The sequence below is a fragment of the Athene cunicularia genome (assembly GCF_003259725.1).
Source record: "Athene cunicularia isolate RWA chromosome 23 unlocalized genomic scaffold, athCun1 chr23_part2, whole genome shotgun sequence".
In the NCBI taxonomy this organism is placed as follows: Eukaryota; Metazoa; Chordata; class Aves; order Strigiformes; family Strigidae; genus Athene; species Athene cunicularia.
In genome coordinates this window covers 1,043,501-1,066,384 of record NW_020799131.1, presented here as the reverse complement: position 1 = coordinate 1,066,384, position 22,884 = coordinate 1,043,501, and the positions used below count along the sequence as shown (strand labels likewise).

General features: G+C 44.8%; 1 protein-coding gene across 2 annotated transcripts in view; it reads right to left on the bottom strand.

The window, feature by feature from the left end:
• ARID1A (AT-rich interaction domain 1A) overlaps window positions 1-22,770 on the bottom strand; it is a 59,224-nt gene extending 36,454 nt beyond the window's left edge. For both annotated transcript variants that reach the window (XM_026863516.1, XM_026863519.1), the window contains exons 1-2: window positions 22,745-22,770; window positions 485-697 (exon numbers count right to left, since the gene is read on the bottom strand). In XM_026863516.1, coding sequence (XP_026719317.1) covers window positions 485-697; window positions 22,745-22,753 — 222 coding nt within the window. In that variant the 5' untranslated portion in view covers window positions 22,754-22,770. The remainder of the gene's footprint in view (window positions 1-484; window positions 698-22,744) is intronic.
• Window positions 22,771-22,884: the final 114 nt, after the last annotated feature.

Sequence of the window (22,884 nt, the reverse complement as noted above, 5' to 3'; positions counted from 1 at the left end):
TTAAGTTTTTAGGGATCCTTATCTGACCACCTTTCAACAATAGGAACACTGAAAGACTGCTTGCTCAAAAAAAGAAAAAAAAAAGGAGGCAGCCTTTTGAATTCTGAAAACAGCCCAGCAGGAGCCACTTGGATCATGTAACAAGCCAAAACTGACCTGAAGTCATTTCTTCTGTAAAGAACAGCTGTGTCTTTAACAGAACACAGCAGAAGGAGCATCTTGCTCCCCTCACTATTTATTTTTCCCTTGTTTGGTTCACTGCTCTGCCACTGCCTCTCTTGGAAGCAAGGATTCCACAGATCCTGGTACGTCCATCGCACCTGGATCCAGGTGCGGTGCAACAGGCAGCCTAAAGAAACACCATTTTACCCACACAACCAATTCCAGCCTGGCTGAAGGCCGTCCCTTCAGAAGACACAGCACTTTATTGCTTTTCTGCCTGCCCCTGCTGTAAACAGAGACTACAGAAGTCTGGGTGCTCTACCTGCTGCGCATAGGAGATGCTGCCCATGGTGCTCTGCGTCCTGCTTTGCATTCCCATGGGGTATCTCTGGGGAGTTTGTGGCCCATACGGCTGTCCTGGGTAGCCATGTCCTTGCTGTGGCCCTGCCTGAGGCCCCTGTTGTTGCGTGTACGGGTTGTTTCCTCCATAGGGCTGAGGCCTCATCTTCCCCATCTGGTCCATCGGGCTTGAAGGCTGCAAAGCAAGTTGCGACACACGATGTACATCCAGCTACATACAGGAATTGTTCACAACTTCCCCAAAACCCCAGAAGAAAACTTCAACAGGTTGGCGCAGACAAGCGGAAGCTCATCTGTCTCTTCTCAGGTGCTATAAACCCCACAGTTACACTCTGAATTACAGCAGGATTCCTGCTGCCCTTTCAAACCTACAGATGTTTCACAAAGAACAAACCCGATGAGAAAAAGTAATTTTATGCTGACATATCTCCCGTGGCCAGAGGACAGGAAAGAATGGGGGACGGATCATTAAGAAAGATGAATTATCAGTGTTAAGTAGCTTTTCCCCATAGTAGGTAGTAGTTTAATGTCCAGATATTCCACAACAAGGTAAGTTTAGGCTGATAATTTAAATATTCACAAGAAACACTGCTTCTTTCACATATAACAAGGTCTCCCAAAACACCACAGGCTGTTAATTTACACTTACGCATTTCAATTAATTCACATTGATGTAGTAATACTGGGCAGTGCTACTGACATTCACAGTGTTCAAGACTGCAGTTCCACTTTTGCTCTTTTTTTTTTTTTTTTTTTTTTATAACATGTGCTTCGTGTCTGCTGCCTTTTGTAGAATAAAGGTTTCTAAATGAAATTTCTTCAGATGCATGGAAAAAAAAATAGTCACCCTTGAAAGTCAGGTGCCTGAGTTTTAGAGCAGACATGAGACAAGTGAATAAATGCAACTTTCCTAGGATTTACTAATCTGTACTACCCCTGCCTGGAGACAAGACATAAGAACAGTCAATTAAATTTCCTGAAAATGCTATAAACTGAAAACACAGTCTTTCTACCTAGGCAGTACTATTCCCACACTAAAGCAAGGACTGTTTTGGCCTAGCGACCTCCAGATGAATCCCAGGAACAGTCTTTAACCTCCATCACTGGGACTGAATAAGAATTGTTCACTGATCTCCTGATGACCTAACTAATACCAATTAGATGTTTTCCACCAGATCACCATGACAATGGACTCTCTATTACACCATTCCTTCCTGCAACTAGCCCTAGGGTGGTATTTGCACAGATCCACCCTCTCTTGCTGAGATCAGGTGCTTGAGGAGTGGCACTACAGGCCTGCACAAGCAAGGATCTCTCAAAGCCAGCTCCTGCTGGAAACCTGAAAGAATCCTGGAGAACAGAACAGTATTTCAGTTATGTTTGCAGAATCCACCCTCCTAGGAAAAAAAGTTCGTGCAGTATGCTACACTTCAGAAAATCCTACCCCAACAGCCAGCACAGCTTGAAGTCCCAACACACAGACCCTGAAAACATTTGTTTGACCAGCTGTCTGCTACGTCTTGCCTGCCAGGCAAGCCACACAGCACCGAGCCCACGCCAAACAGAAGTAAGTAGGGGCGCAACGGGGAGTTAATGGTACTTTTGTGGGGCAACAGGAGCTGGGCCGCGGGAGGGAATTTAATGGAGATGGCAGGAAAAGCACCCCGGGTTTGGTAAGGGGGGGCTACCCGCTCAACTGGAATCACGCTCTCTTATTGCACCAATATGGCACAAATCATTTAAGAACCAGGTCCAAGTCCCTTCCTCCACTTCAGTTCAGCCCTGGACAACTCTGCAAATACAGTGTTTGCTGTCCTACAGAAGCTGTTCACAGCTGACCATGTGCGTGGCACCAGTACGACTGTACGATTCTCTCCACCAAGGCAGATTTTAGATGCCCTGCCATGCTCAGTTGTACTAGATGTTTCCATTTTCATCCACACTGATACTAAAACAGTTCTGACAAAGTTTCATGTCTTATGTTCAAGTTATCACAGATGCTACTGCTGAGGAGTAACACGGAGAGAGGCTGCAGGACCTCAGAGGAGGAAGCCCTACATCCCTGCGCTCCCCAAGGGCCGTACCCTGCTGACCGTGCCGTGCACCCACATGGGGTTTTGTACCATGCTCTGAAAAGAGCTTCCATTCAGGGGAGTCGGGAAAAAAGAAAAAAAAAAAAAAAAAAATGGCTGTAGTCTGAATCCTCAGAGCTACAGTGACTTACCTCCTGAATGGCAGCACCCATGTGGAGCTTTCATAAACCCTAACGGATGCAAATTGTGTTTACATCTTTCAAGCAATTGTCCCTAATGCTTCCTGAGTCTTGCCTTGTGGGTATCACCTTAGATTACTGACATCTTTTCCCTCCCCACATTACCTTCTTTGGTATGTAAAAACTATGCCACCAGGAGCTTCCCAGCTCCTAGCTTTTGACCAGTCAAACCTCTCTTTCACCACCCCCCAAACATACACCTCCTTTCTTCTACCTGATCGAGTGCAACTTTGGGGTTACTGACTGAATATTTCAGCATATTTTCCGTTTGATAATTGCTTCCTCCTGGTTGTTACCTCACCTTCGCAACCCGCTAGCAAGGGCAGCTTCTCAAACACACTCCTGTTCAGGGATTTTTTTTATTTTTTTTTTTTTAAATACACACACACCACATGCTGCCTCCTCTGCACAGATTTTCTTGTCTGTGGTCACCCACAAAGCTAACCATATCTTCAGGAAGGATAGAAACAAGGTGAAGATCCACTTTTCCATGACTCCTACAGGAAGCATGACGACTTAAAAAACTTCAAGAAACATTTGGAACTGTTTATGCTGTCGTTAAAAAGAAAAAAAAAAAAGAGAGAAAAGAAAAAACCCAAAACACAAAACCCAAACATATTTCCAGGATGTGACCAAGTCGTCACCTTGATTGCTCAGCGTAGGAGTACACGACGTGCTTCCAAACTGCACTGCTTTGAACTGCCACTCTTCCACAAGGCCCTAGCACACAGAGGATGCTAAAAACAAACATGAAGAGCATCACTCTAAATTACAGCCTTACAGATAAAATTCTATAAACAGAAGAAATGTAAACGCCAATTAATCTCTAATGAAGGAACTATTTCATAGACACACTCCTGACTCCTTGCAAACCAACGGCTAATTCGTGCTCCCTGGGGCTGCCGTGTACATCTCAAATGCTGCAACGTATTGTTTCTTCCTTCAAAATCTCCCATTAAAGACACGCATCTCTTTTGCTGCCAGGGCTTTAACTGCTCCTGTATTCGCAGTGCTGCTCTGGCTTAAAGAGCCTACCATCAGGAAGTCTACTTGAATCTGCTGTCTCAATCCTTTTAGGTAATTTAACTACGCGTGCCTCAAGAAAAGAACAGTCAAAGTTGAAACGCAGTGAAGTGCAGATCGATCCGAGAGCTCGTGCGAAGACTTTGGGGGGAGAGAGGTGCTCACAGCTCCTTTGTACACCCATGTTACACGAGATGGATAAGCCAAGAGGAAGCGACGCCTGTTCACTTGCAAGAACACTTCAGGATAAATAAGGAAATACCAAACTCTGACTGCAAAAGGCTGGAGGATTCTTCTCTGGACTGATACATGGGAAATCCTTTCAATAGGAAACCACAGGAGTAGATTACTGTGATTACACTTCAAAAGCAAAGGCCCTGCCACAGAGAGACATAATTGAGAGAAAGTGTTGCTCCTTGATCACTGAAGTCCAGACCCCCTGCTTACACCTCCTCGCATTCATAGAAATTGCTTCTATTCTTCCTTCAATCTCAGTATCTCTGCTGTTTTATAACACTGTTAAGTACCAAAACTTGGCAAAACATAGACCTGTCACCAAACTTTCAAAAGCAAAGTTTGGTATGGTATGTAATGAAAGCAACCATAAGCCGGTGCTCCAGAGAAACCGCTGAGCTTTCAAGAAAATTTAAGGTATTTCAAGACTAAGAGCTTGTAACAGCAAGCCCAAAGCGAGCTTAAATTGCTGAGTTCAAAAGCTCTCCAAATCTGTATGTGTAATGTAAAGGATGTCAGACCCCTAAAATGAAACGGCACTGTGAAAACCAGCTAGCCTTCAAAAACAATGCTGGAGTTTTCCTGAGGAAAAAAAAAAAAAAAAAAAAAAAAGCTTCTAAGCAGACAAGAGGATTCCACAAACAATTCTTTTCAGATTTTGTCTGACAGAAGAGAAATTTGGCCTCCTGAAAGAACAGTTTGGTTAAATTGGAGGGGACTTGCCTAACGGTCCCAGCAGGAAAACAAGTAAAGGGAAGAAGCAAATCCCACTTCAGAAGCAAGAGCCAAACCCTCCGCAGCTGTACAGAAAAATGTAATTCTGACTTTCCCGATTACCTTATTGCATATTTGTATTTTATTACGCCAGAGGAAGAAAAGGAAAGAGAGTTGTTTAGTGAACTCTTCCGTTTCCAATCAGCATCATTCCATTATTGGAAAATGTGGGTATTAGCCACAACTGGTTTTTTTTCAGCTGCCCCCCAAAAATAGAAAGACCAGAAAAATAATAAAAAAGCCCTAAGCTCTCACCTTGGATTTGAAATCTTTTCCTGACCAGATCTGCTGTCCATTTTTTGTGATAAAAAAATAATAAAAAGCATTACTGGCTGTTTAACTGAGAGAAGCCCTAATTGATTCCCACAGTAATTAACCTGCATTTTACCTCGGAGAGTGGTAGTTAAGGAAGTCGGCACTGCTATTTATAACTCATCTCAAATTGAGGGCAGACTGCCTAAAATCTAACACATCCCAGCTGTACTCCTGTTTGAACTGGGGCCAAGGGAATTTTTTAAAGCAATCTTGGCACTGAATGAATGACACCAACAGTATGAGCGCGCGTGTGGTTGTGTTGTGGTGACGTAGCAGTGGAGGTGGAAGGGGAAGGGGGGGCAGCTCGCCGTAATCCCTCTCCCAAGCCCGCTCGCTGCGTGCAGCCTCGGCCCCGGCCGGTACAACGTGCCGGAGCCGCCCACCGAGAACCAAACACAGGAAACGTCTTTTCCTGTGGAACGCCTTGAAGTGAGAAGCACATGGCTAATCTGCATAAAAGCAAAGCCACACCACTCCTGCCAGGAAGGTTAGTGCTCGTAATCTCTGGCCATGGAGCTGGCTGCCTGCGAGGACTTGGACCCGCGCCTGATAACCCAGAAAGAGCCGAGAACAGATGGGCGAGGACCCCGGCAGAAACAGCACCGCGCACGTGACGCGCCACATGGCCCCACGAGCACCAACTATTGTTTGGCTGTTGAGCGCCGCTACAAAGACGAGCCCGGCCGGGCCCTGCGAGTTCAGCGAGAGGCGGCAGCTGCTCTCCGGCCATCCTCAGGCTGGTCAGAGGACAAGGACCACCGAAGCCCAGAGGCCTGGAAGCGGGCAAGCCGAGGAGAGGCCCCGCGGCACCAGCGCCGGTTAACGCCGTCTCGCAGGCTCAGACAACAAACTGCTCACCCTCCCCAGGCTGAATCCAGATGGGATCTTACTGAAGTGAAAAAACTAGGTCTTGGTACAAGAGCATGCTCTTTCCTCGTGTATCCAACCTCTCGTTACCCAAAGACAAGGGCAAGAAGTCTGGGCAGGCAGCAAAGCTACAAAGCAGATTGCCATGTTGACTCTAAAAATCCTAGTAGTGATGGACAACACTGGGAAGGGGGGAGTCATTTTCTCTAAAAATTAGTCAGCTGGGATCATGGTCGTATTGGATTTAATCACTGAAACCAGGCAAGAGAATAAAACCACCCATGCTCCCCCAACCTTTCTGTGCTATTTCTGTCAAAATGAACAAGCTGTATGAAGCAGAAAATCAGTGACAGCAGCATCACCTTAACAGGCTGGTAACACCTAGAGTGGCTCATGGAAAAGACCTGGGTTCAAAATCAGCAGCTTTCCCTGCCTGCTTTCCAGAACCTTCCACCCCACTGAGAAACACCAGCTGTGCCAAGGCAGACAGGGGAACCTCCACATGAGTGTCATGGCAAATAGAGAATCACTCAGGAAAAATATTATGTCTCAATCACAAGGCTGCCAAGATGCTGAGCATTAACGTTTCGAAAAAGCAACCCAAATCAAAGCAGAGAGGCTGCCCTGACAGTTGCCGTTTCTAGCATGCTCTACATCCTCCAGAGCTACCAAGACCTCAGGCTACCACGAGACACCAAGGCTGGGTCAGGTCTTGGAGTCCCAACATCCAACACCATTAACACACCACATCCACAGTCTCCAGGGATGAGGGATTGGACCTCTAAGCCCTCCCCCTAGAGTAAACCTCTGCCATATTTTCAAGTTCAAAAGGCACTATTAGAGTGTCTGTAGCATCAAGATTCAATCAAGACAAACCCCATCTTCCTCATACTCACCAGTGTTAAGGTATAGTAGACGCCATTGGGCCAGTACACAAGGTACCCAGGAGTAATTAAGTAGTGCACAGGAAACATGGTCCCAAGCTGGCACAAAGCCTTACAAGAGGCACCAAAATGGTCCCAAGCTGGCACAATGCCTTACAAGAGGCACCAAAATGGTCCCAAGCTGGCACAATGCCTTACAAGAGGCACCAAAATGGTCCCAAGCTGGCACAGTGCCTTGCAAGAAGCACCAAAATGGTCCCAAGCTGACACAAAGTCTTTGAAGAGGCACCAAAATGGTCCCAAACTGGCACAAAGTCTTGCAAGAGGCACCAAAACCAGCGAGGCTGCAAGGATTTGCACCAACAGTCAGTAACCGACAACACCCCGCAACCATGGCAACGCAGAGCAAAGATTCCAGAACTGAGGGGGGAAGGGGGTAAACACAGGTGCTTCAGCAAACCCTACTTGCAGCCACAGGTTACTCTCACAGCTCAATCTGACTTCAGACACTCATGCCCATCTGAATCTCCTGAAACTCCACACACAAGTGACTCCAATTCCTCCATAGCCAGCCCAGAGGGTTGAAGCTGAGAAACGAGCACAAACTAACAACCGTCCTCATTCGCAAGCAAACACAGTTCATTTTCCAGTGAGGAACACTTTCATCTGATCTATTTAAGGTGCAACTGGCTGTGCTAAGGTCAATATCCCAGCCTGAACTCGCTGCCTTTTATAGTCTTCTGAAGGGCCAGCACACTGGGTCATACTTCATTGCCTCTCTTCCTATGGTGGTCTGCTTACAAAAGACACATGGAAGAGGCTGAGGGCAAATTAAAGATAAAAAAAAAAAATCCTCCTGCAGTAGATGGAGATGCCCCCAAAAGACAAAACACCTAGAAAAATCACACTGTAAATGCTACACTGATGTGTCAAGTGTCTCACCAGGACAGTTTAAACAAGAGCGTTTTACTGAGAACATCATCACAGAAATGTGCACTTCCTTTTTTTCTTTTCCTCTCCCTTTTTTAAAATTAAGAAATCCACCAACTTCCTTCAGTCCCTCAGCATAAGCAGGACAACAGGCCAAGCCTGCACCAGCATTGCTCAGCACCCACCCGTTGCTCTCCTTGCCCCTGCAGGGCCGTACCCATCGCTTTGGGAAACAGGCACTCCACAGGAGACCAAAGCGAACACAACTCCTGCAAATATCAGGGCAGCAACAGTAAATAAATGCCCCGTGTCTGCCCTACAGTGACAGTGAGCTCTGCTTCGAGGTTCCCGACACGTGCTCCCACACCTCACTGCAGTAATGAAGTAGGCTGGGTGGTTCTGCCCCACACTCATAAGCTTGAGGTACCAAAACCTGACTTTTATGGAAAAAAATTCATCTCACCCCCACAAATGCTAGAATTTTAATACATAACTGAGAGGCAATACATCATTATCATCTCATTATCAATAGCCAACGCAGATTAAATTATCAGTTGCCAAAGTGTTCAGATAACTGACCTCTGGCTCAATAGTTTCAGTTCTGCAACTAGAGGGAGCCTGGTTTTTCTTCTGACTTTTTCCAGTAGGTCAGAGTTTGACAGAAGACACTTTCTATTCCTCTAATCCTCTGCTAACACACAGACCTCAGAATAAGCTAACGCTACACACAAAAGGAAAACGGGACATTTTCTAAATTACCTTGGTCACCTGCTTCTAACCAAGAGTTATTTGGAGCTCCTGTAAACTTAAAATCAGCCCTGTTAAATGTTGCTCCTTTCCTCGATTATACATTTATGGCACCAGATCCAGAATACTAAATTTTACCAGTGGAAAAAAAGATGAGTAAGTTTTCTCCAAGCAGCTATACTGTGAACTGTAACTCCCTGGCTAAACACAATTCAGTAATTACCCTATTAACATTTCTCAGCAAGAGGCCAGTTCACACATCTCAAAGGACTTTCCTAAGCACCACTCTTACTAATACTCTTCAAATTGATTAAAACTGACCAGAGTTTTGCTTACAGGATGTATCATTATAGAACATTTCATTTCTGAAAGAAGTCAATCAGAAGAAGGTGATCTGGTGGGGAAGTGAAGTGAGAGCCCCACATCAAACCCTCACTGAAAATAACCCAACAGGGGCACACTGTTTGTGCCCAAGTGTAAGCAGGGTTCTGGGGTTTTTCTGATTTTTTAAAAGGTGGAGGGTGGGAAGGTGCCAAGCCTGCCTGTGTTTTAAACAAAGTGCATTTGTTGATCTCATCCTCCTTCCCAGACTGACTTTAAGCCCTCCTTACCAAATTCAACAAATCCAGCTTATCGAGGCTCTGGATTTCAGTTCCCTTCTTCGGCGAGTTGCTCTCTCTGACATACGGCCACGCTGCTTCTGACACCACATCATTCAGGTATCTCTCAGGACCCTCGATACAATTATTTCAACCACTATCATATCTAAAGACAACACACAACCGGTTTCCTGCGATCTTCAGAATCTACTCAGAGGCAGATGCATGTTAAGAGAACGTTTTTCTGGACTCGTGAAAAGCTGTAGTACAACACAACCTGACTTTAGATTTACGCTGTAAACACTGAGGCGGGCTGACCTAGGAGAGGGGTAAAAACTGCTTTGTTTTTACGCAAAGTCAGCACCAGGCTGAACCCTGCCCACAGCCAGGCTCGCACAGTACCCCTGTCCTCCCGAGATGCACAAGCGACACAAACCAGGCTCCTCACAGACTCCTCTCCTGCCTGCAGCCTCGGTGCACATCCTTGTGGGAGCAGCACGAGAGACCCTCTACTACCTGAAAATCAGGCAACAGAGGATTCATTTCCCTCTCCCTCCAACCCTCTTTTGCCAGCACAACGCTGATGATGTGACTAAACACCCACGTTGTTTCAAAATACCATAATGTACTGCCTTTGCAGGGGCTCTGAACGGCAGGAAGAGACCAGCCCAAGCCTCGGCTGAGCCTCCCCGCGGCAGGGCTCACCTCGCTCTCTGCGACAGGCTGGACGACACACGTTGTCCCGATCTGACAAGCCAGCCCAGAGCGGATGTCGTGGCTGGGCAACCGGTTCCTTCTTTATCAAACAGACACTGATGGGGAAGCGGGAGTCGACAACCACTTGCATGGTTATTTTAACATGGCAGGAAGATTCTGACAAACACTATTTACTGAATTAAATGCAGTCAAAATTAACAAAGGGTTATGATTCTTTTCCAATAGCTGGAGACTAGTGACATTTTCAGACATTTCACAGGTAGCTGGAGTCAGATTATGCAGTTTGCTATTTAGACAAGCAGTGTGATCTCCAACACCTCTGCATTTCAACCTACATTTAAGGATGAAAATATAATGTCCTCCTATCCAAATAATCAGGTAACCAGCTATCCCTCCACTCACAGACTTCAAGTCACTTTAGAAGCACATTATTCAACCAACTTGCCCCACAATTTCCAAAGTGCCACTGTTGACTCCTCCCAAAAATCTAAGCAACACCAAGATGTAAAGAAAACTGCGTCTCAGCTCTATGGGAGATGATCCCAAGGAACATGTGATAGTTGTAATGAGGTGGTGTTCCTTTTAAGATGGAAAGAAACTTCCTTCCTGAATATTAAATCAGGCTTTAAGTTTAGCCAACCTCCTACGTCTGCTCTAATGAACTGGAGGCAAGTCAACAAAAAGACAGTTAAGTGTCTCATTACAGCATTTTCGTTCCAGGCCTACTTACACACTAGAAGGAGCAAGTAAGCTCATGCTGTACCACAGAAATGGGACCAGGCCAAGAGCAAGCCATAAAAAAAAAAAAAAAGCAAGAGGAGGAAGGGCTAGGATGGAAGAGCCAAATTATATTAAGTGTCACCACTACTTAAGTGATCTAATTTCGATCAGTAAGAGAGCAGCTGTTCTAGATCGCTCGCAAGATGCAAAATATTTGTACTAAGCACCACTGAAAACCTGAAAGGGCTCCAGAAGCCCTGTAAATACACAGATAACTGCAACCTGTGGCAAACTTCAGTCATCCAGCTAATTGTTCGTAAGCCGTTTCCTTTCAAACTGGCAATACTGATCTCGTGGACAGATGTCTTTCGCTACTGAACACGGTGGATATCTTCCAAAACTTTAGGCCTGAAGAAAGGCAAGAGGCTCAACAGAGCTCGCTTTCCAGAACAAAGCCAGTTTTATCAATTCATTAAAAGCCCTTGCTGCACAGAAATCCGATGGGTCCCAGTGCACACTCAAGAGTTGATAAGGCACCTCCAGCATAGCCTCCAAGCTTTCTAAAAACAATTTCTTGCTAGCTCTTCATCCGTAAAATGCAGCATTGCAGGTTTCTACCCACTTGTGTCTGTCTGAAAGCTCAATCTGTATTTGAATATCTCATCACTTTGCAAATTTGTCTCATTTTACACCAGAATAAATGGTGGCTGAACAGACTCAACTGGACAGGCAAATTCCCACGACCTCTAACCATGCCAGGTTGGGAAGGGCACAGCCCAGAGACATCTCCAGATCAGGTCAGGGCTCTGTAACACGACAGGTCTCCAGCCGTCCCAACTCTCCTCCTGCACACAACACTAAGATGGAGGAGGACGCAGCCACGCTCATCCTAAGAGAGAGGTACAGCTGTCGGACGCTACCTCATCTCAGCGTGCAGAGCTCCATCTTGTCCAGAGCAGCTGCCTGCTTTAGTAAGAGCTGCATGTCGGGGCCTGTAGTCTTTACAAGCCACATTTCAGAATCATGCAGGCTCTCCCTTGCTTCTACAGAATAACTGAATTTATGTTGCATTATACACATTTTTAAATAAAGGAAGATGAAAATCATCCAAGAAATCTGAGTTTTGGAATTAATCTGCGGAAGAGACAGGCAACGTCAGTCTAAGTCAGCACAAAACTCCGTGCTCCATCACCCTTGCCTCCCAGACCTCACTTCAAACTCACAGTTCAGTGGTGCAAGTCACCTCTGCTCTTCCATGGGGTAACAGGGACCAGCCAGCTGTAATTGCCCAAAGGCACACCCTTACCCCAGCCTGGGGTAATGATCTGCTAATTACATCAAGAGTATCTCAAACATACCTCAGTTACAGGGTGGCAGCTGACCTTCACAGCACATTTTGCACTGCACTAGGGTTAGCCCAGGTGTCACCTCATTAGGAAGCAACTTAGTACATCTTAAAGCCTGTCCATCCCTCCTGACCTCACCACAGCATTTTATAGGAGGGACCCAACACGACTCAAGGTAACAAAGCTTTGTTTTCCTAATAGGAAGAAGAAAAGTTATTCCCCTTCTCATTACAGCAGCTGACAAATTCAGATGCTATTTTTGTGGATTTTATTGAGCCTTCTCTTATTTTAGCCTTAAAATTCAGCCTTCAAGGCTCCACTTCAGTTCCATGGAACCAAAAATATTTAAAATTGCAGTAATGACAAGTTACCATCTGCATTTACCAAGGATGCACTCGGTAACTTTATAGCAAGTAACAACCAATCTCCAGTATTTATACCCAAATGATCTATTTGCATCCAGAAAGCAGAGCTGCTGTCATGCCTGCGTTGGTAAGAGCAGAGGAGGTTGGGGGAGATGAAAAGACTACGTAGGCAAGAAACTCGGAGCTGCAGCCAAGCCAGCTCCCAGACAGCAGTGAAGACACACTACTAGAGCCTTCACCAAGCCAACGCTGTCGTGATTCAGGTTTGTTACACTTGGCAAGCCCAACACGAATCCCAGCCCCACAGTGACACAAGGTCATTGTTATTTAAAAATGATTAAAAAAAAAAAATATCCCACCAGCCTTTGGTTAGAGTGATTTTTGAAGCCTGGGTCCACTGCCCCCACTTCTGTCCTTAGGCTTTTATTTCATCTACATCCAGAAAAACCCAGCTTTCTTTTAAAGCAAAAGGAACAATGTGAAGAGTTGCTTAGCAAGTTAAAAGGAGTGCGTGCTGGCAGCTGGTGAGAAGACACAAAAATTCATAACTGTGCCAATGCCATGGGGGGAGGAGGAACAGCCAACGCTGCAAAGTCTTCACTGGTTTCAGGAACAGGTATAACAAGAAACTGTAAGACAACTCATATGAGAAAAGGAAGATGAGACATGACTGTACCTTGACAGCAGTGACAACTCTGAACAGTTTATTGCCATTTACAGAGTGATCAGATTTAAAGCTAACCTTAATACATGTTCACCATTCAGTACAAGTACCACTGTTGCCTTGACACAGTGCACTTTCAACACACTCTGCATTCATCATTAAAGCCAGTAAATCTACACTCTGAAGCTCAGCAGCAAATTATACCACGATCTCCTGACACAATACGCCTAAGGAGTTATTTGCCTGAGCGTGCAGACAACAGATCGAGCACCTTGCTCCAGAGAAGGAGGCGGCAGGCAAGGGTTAAGGGCCAAAACACAGTTGAAAGCTGAAGAGCACTCAATTGCTCTGGGATATTTCATAGAACACTAATCACTTCATCTGATTTTAATTCCTGACACCAAATCGGCATATAGCTTTTCAAAGGAAATCTTGTCCTAGATTGCAAGGTAATCAATCACAATTAACGTGGAAACAAGCTTCTGCAACACTGCCATGCCTTGTGAACCAAAGAGGAAAGGCCTGAGAAGGTGCTTTAGAAATATCTTTAAAATACAGGCAGGTAGGATAATTTGGGATGGGTCTGTTGGTCTCTCCTGCACATCCAAGAGTAGATCGCCAGGCATTTTGCTTCTCCTCCAGAGCATGATTTGAGTAAGAGCGTTTTTTACGCCATTTCTATTACAAACCCTCATCAGGGTTAGCACACATTGCCTGCAAGTCCCTTCCCCACTAACATGCCCTATTTATTCCAGGGGAGCCACATTCTGCCCACAGGCAGCTAGAAACAACATTGCCAGCACGATGACTTTTTGTAAAACCAAAGAAAACTGTTCCGGGCACAACCCCATGTCCAGAGAGAAACTATGATCTAGGAGTTACAGCATTACCCTTATTTTGAGACACAGGGCTCTGAGCACCTACTGTGAATATTTTCCATGCACCCAGCTGTAGGGTGCGGAGGCAAGGAAAGGCTTCTGAGACACGGACAACTGCTCATACGAGCCTCACTGGTATATCACGATGAGCTGAAAGACTAGGAGATACTCTCATACTTAAATGCTTCCAATCATAACAGTGTCCAATTAACCACACACCATTTAGAAAAAAAAAAAAAAAGTTCAAATCTGTTCTATGCAGCAGCTGCCCTGAACCCTTTCCAGGGGATCCAAAGCACTACAATTACCACAAGCCCCCACGCAACAGTAAGCAAAGGATTTTGTTGGTTTGGGGTTTTTTTTAAATAAAAAAATAAACCCCCCACCTACACAGCTACCCCAGCCTGAAGGGCAGGACTCTAGTATTCCTCAGACCCTGACACAACACGTGCAGCCACAGCACAACAAAAAGGCAGTTTCTGGAGACACGTGATCACGCTCAGTAAACTGGCCTTGAATGGGGAAGCCTTTTCCTTGATTAGCCATGCCAGGTCCAAAGTCAGAGATATTTAAAGGGAAGAAAAAAAAAAAAATCAACTTTTAATTAACTCCAGCACTTCCACTGTTTCAATGGATCTTCTGCACAGATTAAGAACTTTCCTTCAAAGAATTTCACAAGGGATATGTTAGAAGGAAGATCACCTCTAGGCTGGCACTGGTTTAATTATTTACATACAGTTAATGAGTAACAGATTCTCCTCCTAAACTTGTACAGGGTGCATAGTCCTACAGTTATTTGGACTTTAAATCCATCATCAGACTGCTATGAAGTACGAAACTCCAAACAAGCCTACAGGAAGGATCTCATACAGAGAAGCACAAAGCGGGCCCGGTCAGCTCCGGGACCCTGTAAGAAGTTCAGGTGGCAAAGCAGGACAGTCCAATCCCTTCAACGCCATCCCCAGCGACCACAGTAATCTGGAAGTAAAGGGAAACATTTTGCAATTTAACCAGCAAGTTTATCTCAAGGAAATAGGGGATCGGCAGAAAGCCACACATTCAAAAGCAGGTTACCATACACTTTTGCCTCTGTTCTCCATACCCAGAGAAAGCAGGACAAGAGATACTCAATTAAGATGACCAGAGCTGCAATATTTTTCCTAATGTCCAGCACTAAAATTAGCAAAGCACTGAAAGAGACTGAGGCAGCTCCATCACCATCTGCCCTCTTCCCAGGTGGAGCTGATCCTGCCCTGAAGCAGGACAGCAGGCTAGCTGACCTTTCAAATTCAGATCCAAACCTCTGTTCAACAAGTAAAATACAGTCACCTAAAAAGACAATGCAAGGCTCCAAACCACCAGCAAGAGTCTGCAGCAGCACAGACTACACCGCACATTCTCCTCACCAAAAGGATCAAACTCAGTGCCGCAAACCCAAACTAGAAGGGCCGTTCTCAGAGCAGGTACCCTCCTTTCTCCGTGCCTCGTGCTTCTCAGACCGTATTCACACTGCTAAAACTACTGCTCTGGACACTACCAGTGATGAGACAGTACAAACCCACTGCTGACAATCTGAGCTGGCCGTGGTATGCACCGCGGTGTTCGAGCGTGTCACCAGTCTCAGCCCTGGCTGGGGCAGAGCAGGTCTCCCACCACGGCGGCTGGAGGTGTAGCTGCAGCTGTAGCTGTGGCCTGAGCGCAGGTTTTAAAACATTCCTGTTCAGTTATTCACAGGCAGGGTGCCAGAACGGTGCTGACATCAGAAGGGAAATGGTAATTTTCAGGGTTTCTCTTAGTCAAACCTGAATGAAATTTCACAAGTGAGTAGAAGGGGGAAAAGGACTTGTTTAACCCAGTAGTTCTCCCCAGGGGGAAATTCCAGAGTCCTCCAAACTTCAAGAATTTCTCTTTGAGCAGAGTCACAGAATCTCTCAGGATGGAAAGTCACAGCTATCTCAGGCCACAGTCCGACCCCAGTGACCACCGAAACGCTCTCTCCTCCTGGCCACATCCAGGATGTCACCATCAAATCCCACCAAAAACATACAAGTGTTTTTCGGTCCTCTGCAATTCGCCATGTAGCCACATGCACCCACAGAACATGGGGCCAGCCCACGGCAGGGGAGACACTGGCTGCTGCAGGGTCCCCCAGAGCTCCTCTAAACACTACTCCCCACGTCTAACTTGTAGTTTCTTGGGACAGCTGGGGAATAAATCTAGTTATCCAGGAGAAAGAGAGAGTTACTCAAGTTTAAAAAAAGAAAAGAAGGTGGAAAAAAGGAAATAAAGTTAGTAGCAATTGAATTTGTCCTTGAAATAGTTTCAATTACTATCACTAACTTAAGGAAATAATGACACGCTGGTTATCCCATGAAATGCCAATAATTGTAATGGAGCAGTAGCTTTTTCAGAGTTATTTACACAAACTCATTTTTCACAGGAATTTCATAGGAATTAACACATACGCTCTCTATCTCCACTCTCTCACCCTCCCATAAAGGAATCTCTCTTTACTGTATTTACAGAATGAACCCACTCCCTTCTTTATTTGCTCCTACCCACTTCTGTCCCTTTTTTCTCCCCCAAAAATAAAAAGAACACGATTAGAAATTATGTTCTAGCTACAGTTATCACTTTACTCTGAACATACAAAGCGAAAAAAATTATTTGCTGAGAAATTCTGAAGTAGCTTTTATTAAGTTTACCTATCACTATGTATAGCATCCTTTACATTTCACTACAAAAAGTTCATGCCCACATTGTGTAAATACTTACTGAGCTGTCATTTAAACTCAGAAATACTCCAGAAAGAACACCATGGCAAACCTGGAAACGCTCTTCTTGACGTAGTCCAAAAAAACCTCAAAAATGCTCAAGTTGCAGGACTGAACTGCTGAGTTTTAACACTGGGAGTGCAGGTGCACAGAAAAAGAGTAAGAGACGGGAACCCCTCCCTCATCCATATGTTAATACATATTATCATCTGATCAAGACACTACAGGAACTGGTAAAATATGTACATGAGCTCAGTCCTGAGAGAAGCAGCTACTCCTGTTCCAGCCCTGCTTCTTTCGTTCTACGAGCCTCCGAGGGCAGGCTTGGGTGCTGCTTCTTTAAGCACAGAACTCCATTAAAAGGGTCTTAACGATATATTTAGCTAAAACCACATAGGGAGGAAAAATGGTCTCACACTTACAGCGGAGGATGAGACTCAGAAGACCTATATTCCACTCTCTGCCCTGTCCCAGCCCTAGGGCCTCACCTTGGCCAGTTCCCACATCAGCATCTCAGCTGCTTCTGCTGAAAAACTCACCGAGAGCTTAAAATCTTATGTTCATCCTCTACATACCACAGCAAAATGAAAGACTGCCTGTAGAAAACTAGTTTCTACAGAATTTCGATCTTAAGAAGGATAAGCATACACTCAGTACAGCAGAGATTATATTAAATTTACGACAGGAATTTTATTTTATAATTATGATTAAATTTCTGACTGGAATTGATTTATAAACACAGCATGTTCTTCCTGAGCCCACAGAAAGTACACACAGTCTCTCTCTTCAGGTGATCAACTTCTCTGCTTTGCCAGCCACTAGAACAAAAGACAAAAAGGCATCAACTCCTCTCATGTCATCTAGGAACAGGCGGACAGCAGGGACCCAGACAGAACGCGTGTCAGTTTTGGTCCAGCGTGCCAAAGAAAACTGCTTTTTTCCTCCAATCCCACCTGTCATTCACTTCTGGCTGGAGATTTATGGCTTTGGCTAACAGACATCCAGTATAGTTTTACCACTGCACATGCATAACCTCCAGCTAAATTAGAGGTTGAACTTCTTGAAATCAGCACGACAGAAAAACTTTTGCAGGACTCTTCCTCAAAAACATTTTTTCACAGGAAAAAAAAAAAATGTTTCCTTTATTTTTTTTTTTTCCAGCAGAACAAAAGCAGCGATATTATTTTGCATCCTTGCTGATGGTTTAAGGAGCTTTCCAGAAGAAAAAGCAAGTAGCAGTACAGCAATGTTAAATACTGACAAGCTTCTCTTTCTCGTTTCCCCCCTCAAATTACGCTTGCCTGCCTTTGGTTTCTGCTTTGCTACTGCTGCTACTTGAGAGTTTCAAACATTCTTGGCAGGAATTGGGCAATGGCATGCTGATGAGCTTTTCCCCAGAGCAATCCATCACACAGGAGTTGCAATTCAAAAAAGAAATCAAACTGACTAGACAAAGAATTTCAAATACACAAGAGTGAAAACTGGAAAGGGCATCTTTCTCCTCTAATATTTTAATTACCGAGATCACAGATTCAGATTCATAGGGTAAAAACTGGATTTCCAAGTTGGTGGTGTTCCTTTGAAAAGAGCAGGAAGAAAAATGGTGGAAAAGTCGCATATGAGGTAACAGATAAAGCAAACAGCTGCACTATTTAGCCTGATTTTAGGCATTAGTTTATCTGAAAGAAAGCTGATGGGTTTTTTAATACAGTCTTTATGCAAGACCCTTAGTAGGGTCTCGTGTAATACTTCTGCAACGTAGTATTCATTGACCAGTGTTCTCAAATAAGACTACAGAAAAACCAAAGTAGTATGAACATACCAAGCTTATGAGAACAGTAAGACACAGCTGTATAACAGAACATTCAATTCTCATGCTTCCCCCAACCCCAGTTTCTAATGTTATTTCAGAACAGGGAAGAGGTTCTGCCTCTTCGTTGCAGGAAACAGAAGTTGTAGCAGGTAAAAGGAATTAAGCTGGGCGGTTTTAGGAAACCGGTAAGTATTCTAGAAAAAAAAAAGGCCTGAAAGTCAAACATGTACCTTCCAGAAATCACATTTCTGTCTTGCAACCAACAACATGATTACAAGAGAGATCGTATGTAGAAACCCTCCCCTAGCCCAGATAATAAATAAGGACTGACAGAGCATTTCATTTATACTTTGTAAAAGGCAGACGGGCAAGTCTTGCTAGCCCCATTTCACACCAAGGAAAAAAATACTACAGAACAACTGTGTGGTTTGTCCCAGGTTTCCCAGTAAACTGGTGGTGATAAGGGCAGGGAAAAAAAAGCTCCAGCTGAGAGTCAGAAATGAGGTTTACTGTCCTGTATCCTGCAGATATCCTGCCTGGAAACGCTGGTCACCTTGAAACAAAGCATCAAGGAGATGGTATTTCAGAAAACAAGAGATTCTGAGAGAATCAGGCAACCCCTACTTTACTTCAGACTAGCAGAGACTATTCAAAAAGGTAAGCCAGTAAAACCTTCAGTGTCTACACCAGAATTAACCAGCTCTTAAGGACAAAATTAAACCAGCACAATTTTCCTGCTTCTTCTAAAACAGACAAGGCCTAAAATCACTCATTCAGAGGCAAACCCTACCCCAGAAAAAGAAGATGTCCCACTCTCCTTTTTGTTGGAAAGATCTAGTGCGTACTACACCTTGTGAGCAGTTCAAGGGCTCCTAACATTACAATGCAAAGCAAGGAAAAACCCTGCGACACAAGCCAACAGGAGCCAGGTCTCAATTTCCGATTCCAAGATATCACAGCTCATTGGCAGCACAGAGCCATTTGGTGCCAATCTAGTTTAAAAAAAACCATATTTCCAACAACATTTTTCATGCCTCGCTCGCTACTAAAGTTGAGATCTAAGTCAACAAAAAATAGCTATGGTATGGCAACAGGCCCAAAAGCATTTTTTTATTAACAGATGATTTTTAAACTGCCTTCGCTGAACTTATAATAGAGGCCTAGAGATGTCAGTGCACCTATGGAGAGGTTATCCAAGATGTCAATGTTTAATGTGATCCAAAGACATCTCCCATTACAGAAGACATCGTTTGCTGTAGCAAAAGCTGTACCATGAGAAATGCCCATCTATTAAATGCAGGGAAGTCCTTTCTCTTAAGCAGTTTCCTTAAGTCCCAAGGCACTGGGAAAGGCAACGTATTATTAAGAACTGCTGCACGCTCTGAAGGGAAGGGGGGGTGGAAACAAATACATGGTAAAGCTGGAAAAATTGAAAACTAAGATCCCTGGCCTGGTTTCTTCCAAGTCATTCCCACAGAAAACCACAGATTTATCATCCCACACACTGTAAAACAGCCATTCTGATCTCTTGATCCTACTCCACATTTCCCAGCTATAAAGGTCATCGGGAAAAGCAAAAAAAAAAAAAAAGCCAAGTCCTCTGCTGCAGTCCCGACAAACGTGGAGCACGCCGGCCTTCCCGGGGGCTCCCGCTCAGCACCACCTTCCCAGGACCAGCCAGCAGCAAAGGTGTCCACGAGGGCCACAGACCAGAGCCTACCTCTGTGCGAGTGACTCTACTCTCATTTTATTACAGGAAACATTCCACCCAAACAACTTTCACGTCAGAAATTACTTCGCCTTTCTTGATGAGCAATGTGATGAAACTCTCCTTACAGCATCATTGATAAATCCTAAAAAGTATCAAGAATTAAAGGCGTTTCTCTTTTCTCCATCATCCTGCTTCCTGTCCCCAAAACCTGAGGTTTACTATCCCAAGGATTCCCGAGCGGAGGAACCTCACACTCTTCCCACATCTTCTCCTCCAAGCCTGCACCAAGAGATGCTTCTCTGTCTAGTGCTTGGTCAGATGAGTTACATTCTCCTCTCGCTCTCCCAGAGTTTCTCAGAAGTTAGGTTCATCAACCCACTCTGTTCATCACTGTACAAGACAAAGAAAAGACACAAAGCTTTAAATTCTCAGAGTCTAGGGAATTTAACAGAACACACAGGGTAAGGAAGCTGTAATTTAAGACTGGAGTATTATTATTAATCAACCATTTCTTGTGGGCAGCACAGATGACATGGAGCCTCTTTTCATTGTGCGAGATAAGTCTGTCCTTTTTCCATCAGCAAAAAAAAAAAAAAAAAAAAAAAAAAAAAAAAAAAGAACTGTCAGTTTTGAGTCCAATAATCCTTGGCACAGAAAGTATTTTGAGGGGGTTGTTTGGTTTTCAGGTGGGGGGGTTGTTGGTTTACTTTTTATATACACTATTTGTACTACCTAAAGTTCAGCTAATTCTCAGAACAGCTTTCATTAATAATTCCAGTTGATGGGACTAGTTACTCAGACATTACTAATACACTGTGTATCAGCAATTCTAAGTTCACTCTCCAAGACAAACTAAGCTTCTTTTACAAATTCGTATCAGAATGCTGACAAAGTACACTTTTGTCAGATACGTGCTGTAGTAAAATACCTGCTCATAAAGTTCAATCTGACACTGTATTTTAGCACACATTTTATCTAAATGGAAATTTTTCAAGATACAAAAAGTACCTTCAAGTAAACACCCTCACGCCCGTGACACTTGTCCGAACGTACCGCAGGTATACGTGAACATACACCTGAGGAGCTGAAATCTTCACTGAGGATAATCGAATATTCGCTACCAGTTACCGTTGGACAGTTTGATGACCACAGCAGAGATAAGATCCACTCTCTTAGAGAGCACTAGTTCAATCTGACAGAAAAGACAATTAAGTAATTCAAGACGCTGGAGACATTGCCTTCGGTAATCAAGGGAACCAAAATTAAGCAGTTTTTGGACCGACACAAGAGAAGTACTGAGCAAGAAGGGAAACTCTGGAGGCTGCATGTCACACCACGCGGTATCAAATGTCTCCGACCCAGGGCCTGAAGTTAGAGCAAAGTACACAGAATGAAAAGGGAAGTCTGTCAGTCCTGCACGAGGCCACGGCGGGCCTTGGAGATGCATGTCTAAACACAGAAAGCAACCTGGGTTTAATCAAGGTTTTCAGATATTAGATACCAGCACCTCTTTTCCCTGTATCTAAAATGTCTGATGCGTACGCTGTACTGCCTTCTCCTCTGCACGTTTTCTGGCCATCCATATTTCCAGCAAACAGGTAATTCTACACATACAACAATAAACGTAATTCACGGGCTCGTTCTTCCTATTTTCACTCCTCTGGAAAGCAAAGAGTTGTGACGCTACTGAGTCTGACCACAATCAGCACCTGAATGTCTGCAATAAGTCCCTTTATTTACAGGGGGGGAAGGAGAAACATCAGTGCTTCCTCAAAATAAGACAAAATGTGCCCTAAGACATACAGCTAGAGGCTCAGGCCTGTCCTGTATTAAAGCTCTACTGAACGTACATTGATAATTCACCATTTTCAGTGCTTCAGCCACAAGTTTGGTTTTGATTGTTTTGTTGTCTGGGGTTTTTTTCTCCTTCTTAAGGCTGTAACATACCTCAGAAACCCCCAACATTCTCCATCTAATAAAGAATCCAAACAGCCCCAGTTTTGAAAAGGGCCAAAATTAGCCAGGAACAAACGCATCCTCAGATCCATCAAAGAAATCATTTATACCAAAGGGAAAGTCACATAACCAAAATAAACAGCAAGCCCATTGTGCAGAGCAACCCTGCCACTGTTCCGACAACACAGACTCTATTCCAGGCTGCATAAAACATCACAAGCAAAATAAACCCAAGGTACAAACAAAATGCCATCGCCTCCTCTTTTGTTTCAGGCACAATGCAACAAGGGCAGGCTGTCTGGGGCTCCTGCTCCCGCCGATGCGGGGCTGCCACCCAACCGCCTCAAGGTCACGGCCGGTTCCGGCGAGGGGGGACGAGGAGGAGGCAGCGAGCGGAGCGGCGGGGCTGCCGTGGGTCCGGGGCTGGCAGGAAAGCCGAGTGTAAAAGTTTATGAGCTCATCAGGATTGTTGTACCATTACATCAGAGGCAATTATAAATGGCCAAGAGCAGGAGATGGGGAGCCAATCAGATCACAGATAGGATGTCAACCTAAGACCAACTGTCTCCTGGCTTTGACAGAAGGATTTTACCTCCATAATTCAAATCCCAAACCAAAGCGATCTGCACTCACTGCTCCCATCGCCGAGCTGTTTACCAGCGCTCCCAGCCACAGGCCCCGGCCGCATAGTAGGAGTTGTACTGGTGGTTGGGGAAGCCGTGCTCGGCGCCGCCGTGCGAGTTCTGGGGAGGGGGCGGCCCCGCGGGGGCTCC